Raw genomic sequence first — 12,484 nt, forward strand, 5'->3', positions numbered from 1 at the left:
ATATTTTCCTTATTTGTTTTTTTTTTTTTTTTTTAGATTGAATGGCCTTTGGTATATCTTGAGAGCGACTTTTCCAATGCTCACTCTGCCCAACAAAATGGGATGTCCTTGTTTTGTCAGTATCAAAAGAGCTAAATAACATTTGTGGTGAGAATTAGGGGACACTGGCTTATGGAGCTGGTTGAAATGGGATCTCTAGGAAGAAAAGTAGGGCTCTGCCCACGTATAAAACTTGACCCTTCTCTGTGAACATTATCCCTGTGAATAATTGGAAATATGCAGTCGGGCTTCCCGCTGTGTGCCATCCCCTGAGGCCACACCCGCTGTATTGCTTTACATGGTGCAGCAATGCACAGCAAGATTTGCATATATATCACAGAAAAGTGTTTACAAAAAAAATTACCATGTGATTGAGCTGGGAAGCTGCAGAGGGCCCCAAATGTATGAGTTTCCATGCACTTCAGCCAGAAGATTTATTTCCAATTTGTTATTCATAAGGGAAGAGAGAGAGAGAGATTGGGATGGGGTCCTTTGAAGTGGAAAACAAAGTCTTCTATTCAGCCTTCAGCTTAATAGAATACACATGACACAGGCTTGGCATGGCGGCCGCTTTCATGTAATGTGCTCCTTGTCATTTTGCTTTCCTAGGCTGTGAATGCTAGTGGGAATGGGTATTGCCCTGGAAAAGTCAGGTTATCCCCTGCAGCCTTCTGCTGCAGGAGCACAGTGAGAGCAGGTAGAAGCCTTTTTGGTGATGGCAGCGGGGGACCCAGGCTGAGCCAACTGCTGCGGTCGTGTTGCTCGGAATTCCCGGGTTGTGTTTCATCCTGCAGGAGCACGTGGAGAGAGAGCAGTGTTGCTGGGGCTTCTGCAGGCATTACATGGGCACTTCTGCCCCTTTTGGACCCTATGAGCTGTGCCCCTTGGGCTCTGAGCTCTGCCTGACCTGAGCTCTCACCATTATGCCCCCGACTGGAAGGCTCTTCTGCTTCTGTGCAGCACCTAGGATGGCAGAGTGTGGCCTAAGCACTGTACCACTGCAATAGCCAGCAGTTTTGTTCAAAGTCAGTGTTTTAGGGAGATATGCATAAGGATCCTCTGTTTCTTTCCAGGAACAAGGCCCTGGTTTTATAGTAATCTACAAACCCATAACAGCTTCTGTGCTTTGCCCTGTCTTAATGGTATTAAAACCTGCTCAAAGGGCGAGTGTTTTTGAAGAACTTACAGGCCTGACTTACCACAAAGCCCTGTCAATTAGCTGGTCCATGGGCTATGAGAGAAAACATGTGTGACCTCCAGCACGTCATCCTGGCCCGCAGCATCGTGTGGTTAGAAGGAATTTGGACTGGAGTCTTGCTGGTCCTCTTGGCCCTGTGACACTTGTTCCTCTTGGCTTCCTCCAGGATCATGTCCTCGTGCCCTGCTTCCCTCTTGCTCTTCTGCATGTTCAGGTTTGGAGCTCTGAGTGAATCACCGAAATTGGAGATGGAAAGAAACACATGAAGTCATCTCATCCTGCCCTTGCCAGTGCAGGATTATTCCCCACAGTACAGTCTTGAGTGCCTTCTCCAGTCTATTTTTAAATGACTCAAAGGAGAGGGCTTTCCTCTCCTCCCTGGGGAGGCTGGCTCCACGGTTCGGTAGACCTCACTGCTGGGGAATTTGCTTCCTGTTCTCCAGCCTCAATTCTCCTTTTCCCTAATTTAATTGAACTGTTCCTGGCTCCACCCTTTTAAAGCATTTTCCATATTGCATGACTGTTGCAAATACCTGTTGTCAATTTGCAGGCGTAATGGATGGGAATTGATCACTGCTTGCCTTGCTTGGCAGAGGCTCTTTGTGCAGAGCTGCCCTGGGCAGCCAGGCTTTATCAGAAACTAGATTTTAGAGCTACATGCCAAGGAATCAGAACGACCTTTTCCTTCTTCTTCCGACAATGACATTAACATAAAACCCCATCATGACTGAGAATAGGCTGGGCTTCTGGCAAAGCCACGAATGTCTGTATTAATGGGCTGGTTTTCCTCTTAGTCCTCCAGCAGCTCTTCCACGGCACATTTTTACATGGCAGCAGTAACTGTTCTGAGTTCTTGGGTTTAGCTGGAGATGTACAGATGTTTGGAGAACGTTTAGTAAAAAATTACAATAATTCTGTTTTTACATAAAGAAAGCTGTGGCCACAGCAGCTCAGTTTTTAAACCCTGGCTTTCAGTTCAAGGTTTCTTAAGCACCTGAAGTGTTTTGCAAATGGGTGCTGAAGGTGGGATTTAGGCTTTGACAGTACCCAGATACTCTGGAAGGTAGTTTGTCTACGGGAGTGTGTCCTCCTTCCATCAGGACTGAGTTGCAAGAGAACTGTGTGTCCGAAGACTGTGAGTTATTCCAGAAAAGCATATTATGGTTTTGAAGAATCATGAATCTCTATTTATTTATTTATGAAATGAGAATCAGTTTCTGCTGTGGGTGACAGCAGAATAGCAGCCCATACCAAAAACACCAGGAAAAGAATGGCTAGCATTAGAGAGGCTGGAACCCCTTTAGTGCTTTCGTACAGCAGAGCTGCAGCTATTTAGCTGTGGCAGGGTACCAAACAACATTGTGGCTGGCCATTGTTGCTTGAACAGTTTGATTTTTAAAACATTCAACTGAAATATAAGCGCCAGCCAAGCTGGAAGAAGCGAGTCACGAGGACAGCATGTTAAATGAAGAGTCAGCAAACGAGAGCAGAGTCCTCCTGCTCCAGTGGAAAGTGGCTGTACTGCAGACCAGGAGCCCAAGAGCAATAATCTCAGCCTAGCACTGCTATCCAGTTGCTTTTAAGAAAATTTTATAGTACAGAAGTAATATGACTTTAAAAAGAAGGAGAATGCCACAGCTATAAAATAAAATTGCTGATTTCTCAGTGTTGGGCCTCAGAAGGGCTGTGGATCCCATCCCTTTTTGCTCAGTACTGATCCTCACTGATCCTCAGTGCTGATCATAAACCAGAACCCTCTCCTCCAGAGAGCTTCCAGTGTGAAGTGTTTCAGGAGATGAGAAAGGGGTGATGGAGCAGGGTGCAGGAGGGGAGAACACAGTGACTGTAGCTGCCGGGGAAAACCCCTCCCAGCAGACACTGGCCCTTGCTGTTGATACTGACTGAGCTCATCAAATTGGGACTTGAGAGGTGTTTTGGAAGGCACTGTTCTTTTTGGGGCTTTAAATGTGTGTGTTTAAATGCTGCTGTGAGGAAATAGGCGGGAGCAGGGTGTGTGGGAGCCTTGGAGAGGAGGGTGTGTGGTCCCTAAGAACGCCAAGTGAAAAACAGAGACACACCTGCTCTGGGATATAATGGAAGTGATAAGAGTAATTTCTTAATGATGGGGTTTTTTGGGGAGTGTGAGGGGAAGGGTTGGTTTAAGAAATGTCGAGGAGCAAACAGGACTTGTATCTTGTGGGAGTGGGAGCTGTTCATTTTAAATGGGAGCCTTTTGTACATCTGGGCTGAGCTGATACTGGTTCTTGCACACCACCCTCACGGTCAGTGTTTTGCTTTGTGCTGTTTTATCTGCCAAAAAGAAAATAAATTCACAAAATATTTGCAAAGTTGCATGGCCACAGGCTTAAATACATACATATGAATTCCCTGAAAGCAATTTGCTTGAAGCCCTCCTCAGTTCCAGACGTCTTTCTCACTCCATCTGCTTGTTCAAGTACACAAGTTCCTTGGGAAAAATCACTTATTACATCACTCAAAAATGCCACAAAAATAGCATTTCACTTAAGTTCCCATCCTTAGAGTTAACTCACATGGGGATCAGATAGATTCAAACATTTAATAACTTTTTATTTTCCTTTCTCTTTAAACACAGGATCTCTGGTCATGGAAGCAGGGTCACGTGGTGGATTCTTGGCAGTCAGCAGTCTGTGGAGCTTTTGCAGGTGCAAAGGATTATATGTTTTACTGGGAAAGACTAAAGAAGAAAGGGAAAAATGTGCAAATCTATTAAGTATAGCAGAACAACATTCCTTTGTAATTCAAGTTTGTTTAGAAGAAAACGGATCCAGTCGTTGTTTGGAAATCAGAAAGTCAGCAAAGGAAAGAGGAAAAAAAAAAAGACTCAACCAGGGTGTCTGTTTGAAAGACAACCAATTTGTTTTTGACAAATTTCTGTTATTTAAAAACTGTGGGCCTGTCAGTCAGGCTTTGTGATTATTTCAAAGTTGATTTGTAAAATCCTCATCCAGGAGAAACTTCTCTTGGGTGGGGGTTTGTGCAGCTGTTCGCTCCGAGCACTTCCCCAGGGGCTGAAGTGATTGCAGAGGCCGTGATTCACCATTCCTGTGACAGCTCTGACAGCCACGTAGATTAACTGGAGGCAGGAGAGCAGAGGGCCAGCACTGCTCAGCCTGGAGGCAAAAGCCTTCCGCAGCAAAAAAACCCAGAGGATGAAACATCTGGGCAATCTCCAGACACTACAACAAGAATAAAGGGTGGCAGAATACAATGCTGCACTATTTATTACCAAACAAGCCAGAAGTTAATTGAATTCTTCAGTAGGCTTCTTGCTTGATTTTAGCCTACTGTACTTGCTTCCAAAAAAACAAAAAGAGGGAAAAAAAATCAATTAATGACTCATCAGTATAGCTGACAAGTTTGAGGGAGGAGAGATTCAACTGTCTTAATAGAAAAAACAGATTAATAGTAAAGGGATGGATAGCCAGAGCTTTTTCCCCAAGGAGCTAAAACACATTTTGAGATTCCAAACCAGTAACAGAATATGTGGAAAAAAATAAATCTTGTTTAAAGAGAAATTACAGCATTTCTTGAAATAGAGATTACCAAAAGCAAAGCTTGTTCTTTGATAACTTACAAACTCTTACCCTTACACTGTATATAAATTTTTAAAAATAAATTCTGTTAGGGGAAATGAAGTATTAATAGCAGCAGAATTCCAGCAGAGACTGAGGCTTCGTTTTGGAGGGCACTGAAACTGCACAGCTGAGGGGAGGCAGCGTGGCTGTAGCTGCACAGAGTTAAGTAGATCGGGTGTGTGAGCAAATGAGGGAATGGTTGAGGTAGAACTGATTCCATTTTGGGGCCGAGGGAATATTTTAGGTGACCTCTTGTAGTCTTGTCCAGCTGTATTTTTTCTGTTTATGCTGATGAGAAGGGAGTTTTATTCTGCTTAAGATCCTGCTGTTGGATTTTACACTGACTTCATCAACCAGTGCAAACGAGGTAACAGCGAATGAAGCAGGTAGTTCATTTTTGTTTTGAAACAAATCAAAATAACAGACTCAAAATGCTTTAAAATGCAATCTGTATGTCTGCAGGTGTGATGGTGATCATTAATTTACCACTGTTGATTTCTTTACAGTTAGATTGATACAAAACCTGTGTTCAGGCATGTTCAGAGAGCTGGAAAGGTTATCTGATTTACCCAAAGCCTTGCAGAGTAATTTCCTGAGGTCAAATTTGGTGCCTCAGTTGGGAATTTAGCCCAGTGCCTCCAGTTCCTTCTCTGTATATCCTGATTCTGACCAGTTGTGCTTGGACTTGCTACTGTTTAATAGATGTTCAGCAGTGTCTGCTCCTTGTCTAGCAGAAATCTTGCAGAAGGAGCCTCCAGAGGCACAGCTGTGCATGGACATGTGCTCCCTGTCCTTTGGCACATGCTGGGGACACCAACACTTTGTGCTGGAGGAGACACCAGGTCCTGGAGCAGCACAGAGACTTCCAGGTCCGTGTGGTGGTAGATGAGACCACCTAGGCTCTATTTCCCAAGCACAAATCTTTGCAGAGCAGGAGTCTTATTTTGTAGATCATGTTGTAATTGGTAAGGATAAATATTCTCTGGGTTACCCTTCCTCCAACCAGCTTTTCCTTCTCTGTTCTTTGTCTCCCTATTATTTCCTTTTCACTAGCAGTATTGTAATCTTTTTTTCTCATGTGTCCTTTGAGGACCTGCTTCAAAGCTCAGGAGGTTGAGCTGGTTTTGGATCAGAACCTTCCCCTCTGTCTCCATTGTCTTCCTCTGAGATAATGCTAACAAGCTGGCTCTGATATTGATCTCCTCTGGTGCCGCATCCATTCTATTTCACTGAAAATATTTAGCCTTCTTGCTGAGGGGAGGCAGTGGAAAAATAATTTCCTGCATTCTGAACAATAGATTCCAGAGTTAAAAATTATTAAATACCTACATGTAGCTTCAGATGAGGGAAGAAAAGGCCAACCAAACTCTTTATCCCTTTCTTTCCATCCCAAAACAAAAAAAAAAAAACAAACTAAAACCTCACCTGTACCCTGTGAATTAAACAAGATGGATGTGTGCATAGAAGTGATTTTAAATAATTCTATTATCCTTAAAAGGAGAATGTTGTCCAAAAAACAACCTTTGCACACAGATATGCCCTCAAATGCCACCATGGTGGTGGTGGGATGGTGAAATCACACAGACAGGCTTTTCTCCTGTGTTCTTTGCTTGAATTCAATACTTTCTAAAAATATGTTAGAGGTCCTGAGGGGCAGGGTAATAAGCTGAAAGAAACTGAAAGAAAAGTCCTGTTTAGCTTCCCTTTATGGCACACACACACACGTGTGTGTCCGTATGAGTTGGTTATAACTATTTGGTGAAGGCAGAACCAAGAGCAACAATCTGTTGAATTCCATCCCCAGTACCTGTGAAATGGCAGCAGTTTCAGACCTCATATGTAAAATGGATGTATGTGATCCATGGGCTTTTTATGGAAATGTAATAGGCATGAACATAAATGTTAGAGATTTGGAATCCTCTCTGACACATCTGTTAATAATTTAATCCCTCAAGGCCTTGTCCAGCTTTATCATAATATTTGGTGTCTTAACAGAGATGTTTGGAGTATTTGGGGAGTGGGAAAAGGTGATACCTGAGCATCTGGTGGGGAAGAACCCAAGGGTAGATCTAAATGAGACTTTAAGCCTGAGATTGTGTTGGAACCAAACCTTGCCTCATGTCTGAACTGTTTGGACACCACTCCAGATCTGAGCAGGGCATGGAGGCAGAGGAAGGAGGCATGTCCCCACACAGACATGATTCTGGTTTCACCCCATGCTTAAGTCTTCTCTGGGCTTAGACTGCCTGGCTGGACCACCCCAGCACTGCAGTGTACCAAGGCAGGCTGTCCCAGGAGAGCTTCTGGGTTTCTTGTGTTCTCCATGCAAGTGGGACAGTGGCAAGGAAATCCTGCCATTGGGTATTAGCTGTTGGAAAAGAAAAATACTGCCCTGGAGCAGCGAGGTGATCCCCAGCCTGTCAAAGAACCTGAATATCCATTTAACGTGACTGAAAATTGCCCCCGTTAAGATGCATTCTTTCTCACTGCCATAAGAAAAAGTGTGGCTAAACATTAATAATTAATGCTCTGTGGTAACAAAGTCACCAGGAATGGAGGTGCAAGTCCAATGAGTCATAATGCACTAAGGAGAGCTTTTTGCACATTAACAGGGAGGATTTCCCATCACTTTTGTTTTGATCTAATTGGCTCTGACAAGATTACACACTGTGTCTAAAAGCCTCTTTAACTCTATAGCTCTGAATAAATTTTTGAGTAGTTCTCAAGATTTCCCTGCAGAGTCTGCTTGGAACATGCTCCTAGCCCTGAATTGGTTAAATCTCTGGAGGGAGCAGTGCTTTGTCTTGGTATTTCTGCTGAAATCCAAAGAGGTTCTTGGATCACTTTACTATAGGCAGGTGCTGTTCCCACACTGATAAAGGACCAGAATAAACTTCCTCTTAAAAAAAAAAAAATAAATTATACCAATAAAATAAAAGTTCAAATAAGAACTTACTGATTGAAGAATTCTGAAAAATACCATTTGTGAACTTGAAGATCAGTCAGTGTAAAAGGATGCTGTGAGGTTTAGCACTGGACCCGAGCCACTCAGTTTTTCAACCCATGTCTCAGTTTTGAGACAAATTTCAGGAGAAAATACCCTGGAATTAATGTTTCCTCTAAAGAGAAGGGCTCCAATAATCCCTTTTTGCCAATGAGAGACATGAATATCAGGGTGAAAGTGAAAAAAATCCTGTTTGTTAACAAAAAACAAGGTCCTGGGTAACCTCCAGGTGTCAGTACAGAAAATAATAATGAAGAAAGCCAATAGTACAGTTTGACCTGAATAGTTTTTCTTTTCCTAAGATGGGCTAATCCCAACAAGGAACAAATTCCTGTCTCTTGAAATGAGCTTGACCTACAGAACAGGGCTGGTATTGCCGAAGAGAGAGCAGAGGTCTGGCCATATGACAGGAACTCAGACTCAGGGAGAACTCCTGTAACGGCCAGAAGGATTCCCTGAACCCTGCAGAAAAGGTGAGGAGAAGTTAAAATGGTATAGAAAAGCAAGATGCCAAAACTATAGGAAAACTTGTCTTCCTCCCTTCATAGGATCTTATTTGAGGATTGTGTCTAAGTACCTGAGAAACATTTTCCTGTAGCAGCAAATTCTACAGGCTGTGAGAACCTAGGGTTGTGTATTGTTCCCAGGTGAAGTATTTCCCTCAGTTCTGCTGCTTTTATTTGTGTATGACAGCTAAAATGGTAGAAGATGCCAGCAGCAACCTAGGGGAATATTTAAAGTCTTCAAATCTTTTTATTCTTATTGCCAAATAAAGGTAAATCATTCTCTGCAGATGTCTGTCACCAGCACTTCCATCAAGGACTGGTCACTGGGAAAGTGTGAGTAGCAAGGGGATTTTCTGTTTAACACCCTGACTTGGTAAAGTGTGAATATACAGTGACCATTGTAACTTCTTGGGAGATGGGTGATGAATTTTCCACTGCTGCATGAAGGTTTATTTTCCCAGCAGAGGAATTTGTCACTCTGCTAGAAGTATTAATGAGCCACGAGCCTTCTCTCATGTGAAAATCCATCGTTAGCCTACTTGCTGAGCCCAAGTCATCCCCAGCTCTGTCTAGGGCGAGGGAGAAAGGACCTTCTCCAAGAGCGAGTTGGTGAGTGAGCCTGGACACAGTCTGCCTGCAAAGGTGCCTTATTCTCTCTCCATCAGCTCTGCAGAGAAACCAGGATGATTTAGGAGTGGGAGGCTCCATGTGTCTGGGCCTTTCTTGTGCACGTGATACTCTGATGCTTTTCCTGGTTGCTGATTAGTGGAGCAGACTCCAGCCTCATGTGGCAGCTCTTGGTGAGTTCAGTGACAGCTGGAACTGGATGATTATTAAATAAGTGATTTAAAGATCTGTTGGGCCCTATTGTGGATTAGTGCAGTGCACAGCCCTCCTATTTTCAATGAATAGACTGGCTTTAACAGTTTGTGTCTGTTGTATCAATCTGGTGATTGGAAGCAGTCAAGTTTTAAGTTCCTTTATTCTGTTCCTAGATACCTGTGTACTGAGTTTAAAAGGTCACTCTAAAATTATCTTGGACTCTTTAGAGTTAAGGCTGGAGAACATTCATTTTGTCAGACTCTCTGCCTTCAATAAAAAGCAGTCCCCAACAAATGCTAGCTTTAATCTCATGTTTTTGTCAAGCATATACAAACTTGCTTTTAATTTAGCCGCTATCATGCTGCTTGTTGTGCTTGTGAAGCATTTTATTGTTGCTGTTGCCATTCTGAACTGATTGGTAAATCTGTACCAAATACTTCCCAGTGATGGAAAAAGAAACATTGAAATGTTAATAACAAAAGACTAGGGAAGATCCAGATGTCAGCTGGGGAAAAAATGAAAACCAATCAGCCTTGATTAAACTTTTCAGATAAGAATTTGGGAACATCATGCCAGGATAAATTGTGTTTGTTCTAACCACTCTATCAGCCAAGACTGAAGCTGCTGCCAATAAGAAACTCTCAGGAATAAATGCATTAAAAAAGTTACAGGGATCTGATAAGGGACCTAAGTTAGTCTGACTAAAGTGTTGCCATCAGAGCTGGGTGATGCTTTGAGACTTTTTTTTGCTTGATACAGGCCTGACAGCCATGTGGTTCACTGTTTATTTTAGCTTGGTCTGTGGGCAAAGGAAGGCCTTCTACATCCAGACTTGTAAAGCCACTATTTTCCATGGAGATTATTTTTACCATTCTAAAAATACATTGCTGACATGAGTACCAAAGTTTCTATCCGGACCATTCTCAAAGCCTTTTGGTCACTTACGCAAAAACTGGCTCACAATAAAAAGATTTTCTGACCTTAAAGAAGGTCCAAGAATGGACTGGAATTTATTTTAACTTGCTCATAGTTTCTGCTTTGACTTCTTGAGTACAGCCCATTTTTCTGCTTTTTAGTGAGGTATCACTGCTAGAAAGCTTCCGGCAGAGTGAACCACGTGGGCCAGCCTTATGGGAGTGGAAGCTGCTCCTAAAACCAGGCATTTTGGGCTGCTCACTAACTCAACTTTCCTGCTATTCTTGTTTGAGATCCAGGGGACTGCACATGTGCCTTACTGCATCTCCTGAACTGTCATGGGACATGCCTTAATTAACTGTAAGAAGTCAAGTAGGGTGCCAGCTGGCCCAGCCTCCTCTGTCGTAAAACTGGGGTTTAATATGTTCAAGTTAAGGTGGTTGAGAAAGAGAAGTGCAGGTAAAAACACAAGCCAGCAGGGGAATTTCTTTTTCATTACTTTACAGATTTTAGAAGAAATGCTCTTTCCCTTCTCCCATCCCAAAAAAAGAGAGATCAATTTTTCTACATTCCATAAAACTTGGAACAGAAATAGATTATTTTTAGCTTATTCCCTGGGTACTGTGTAGGCTTCAGTCTTTGGAGTCACTTTGTTCCCGGCTGTAGCAGATACAGGATTTATACAAGCTCCAGAGAAAAGAAAAAATTAGGAGGAAGAAGAAAGATTTCAGAACAAGTCTCTTGCTCTCTTTTCTCCCCCCTTTCTTCCCCTTTCATTCTTCACGTACTGCTGCTCCTGCATTTTAGAAGTTTCCTTCACTTTGGCTCTTCCTCAGTATGAATTACTCTCTTGAGATATTTTGAACAGATGAGGGAAAGATTAGAATTGACTTTAGGATGGGGAAATTAGGCAAAAGGAATAAAATCCTGGGAGGAAAAGCAGCAGAGCTGGTCCCTAGATAGCAAAAGAGGCCAGGCTGTAGTCACAGGGTTAAAATACAGAGCCAGACACACACATTTCGGGGCGAGACATGCAGATGGATAAGCTGAAGATTTCTGGCTTTCAGGAGGAAATCCACAGCTGAGCTGGCTGTGGCAAGTGACAGTAATGAGCTCCAAGGGTGAAGTCTGGGAGAGAGTAGAGAATAAAAATGCCCCTGAGGGTAAGATGGCACTTGTGACAGCAGACTTCTGACAATTTCCTAAGACCCTTGGGGAGCTTCACATTGTTGTTATCCAAAGTGGAGCTGATTTAATCTGTTGGAGATGAGCTCCATCCCAAACACTGACTTGTCTTTTTTCCTTGGAACAGTCCCAGATCCAGTCTGTGTGTATCGAGTGAGTAGCCCAAGCATATGTGTTTCAGATACAGAGCATGATTCTGTCCTTCCAGCATTTAAATGGTCAGACTTTAATTCTCTGGGCAGAACACAGTGTGGCTGCTTTATTTTCCCATCTCTGCAAATGAGTAAGCAGTTTTTTTCCTTCCAGACTTGCTGTAGATGTTGGAAGTGGAATCTGTTATCCTTACAACCTTCCTATGTTCATCTATGTACAGAGTCCAGAACAAAAAGACAGTAATGTCCCTGGGGATGTTTGGACTTACAGTTAAGCAGCAGAGAGCTGTTTCTAAAGTCAGTACACAGTAACAAAACGTCTGTGTACAGACCTTGGACAGACGTACCTGGGCTCTGACGTGAGGGAACGTGCTGTAGGCATTAATAACAGAGCAGTGTTGACCACAGCCCTGGGAATTATAGGCAGTGTGGCATTCATATTCACACAACAATGTCTCACTTGTGCTTGGTATTTTAATTTTCTCAGGTGGATTTGCAGCTGCAGTCACCACACCGCTCGACGTAGCAAAGACGAGAATTATGTTGGCAAAGGTAAGAGGGAAGGAGCCACCAGACAGGCCAGGGAATGGCCTGGGCATTCCAGGGTTTCTGTAGGGTCATTACAGAATGAAATCTAGCACCTATTAATAATCATTTCTGCTCCTGTCCTAGAAGGCAGGAGTAGATGTGAACAGGCATTGCATGCAGAAATAATGAAATTGTTGTGTTCCTTTCCTTGAGTGCTTCTCTGGTCCTTTCCCAAATGAGCTGACAGAGACTTGGGCTTGTGCTCAGCTTCCAGAGTCTCATGCAGTGTCTTTAGGAGAAAAGCCTTGCAGAGTCAGAGTTAACCCAAAGTTAAAGTGCACATCAGGGATTTATTCCCCTGTTTTGATAATTCACAGTGTGTGTATGTCTTTTCTGAGGAGGGCTTGGTACTGGATTTTCTGTTGTAAAATGTTAAACTATAGAGATTGTGATGGCCAGCATCTGCCAACCAGGGCAGAAGGAAGACTGCTTATAAGATCAGTAAGTTTAATAAGCTT

General features: G+C 43.0%; 1 protein-coding gene across 5 annotated transcripts in view; it reads left to right on the forward strand.

Annotated features, from left to right (window-relative positions):
- SLC25A26 (solute carrier family 25 member 26) overlaps window positions 1-12,484 on the forward strand; it is an 86,828-nt gene that overhangs the window by 64,670 nt on the left and 9,674 nt on the right. For all 5 annotated transcript variants that reach the window (XM_068202201.1, XM_068202205.1, XM_068202203.1 and 2 more), the window contains 2 exons: window positions 3,852-3,921; window positions 11,926-11,990. In XM_068202201.1, coding sequence (XP_068058302.1) covers window positions 3,852-3,921; window positions 11,926-11,990 — 135 coding nt within the window. The remainder of the gene's footprint in view (window positions 1-3,851; window positions 3,922-11,925; window positions 11,991-12,484) is intronic.

Source organism: Anomalospiza imberbis, chromosome 11 (genome assembly GCF_031753505.1).
Source record: "Anomalospiza imberbis isolate Cuckoo-Finch-1a 21T00152 chromosome 11, ASM3175350v1, whole genome shotgun sequence".
Classification (NCBI taxonomy): domain Eukaryota; kingdom Metazoa; phylum Chordata; class Aves; order Passeriformes; family Viduidae; genus Anomalospiza; species Anomalospiza imberbis.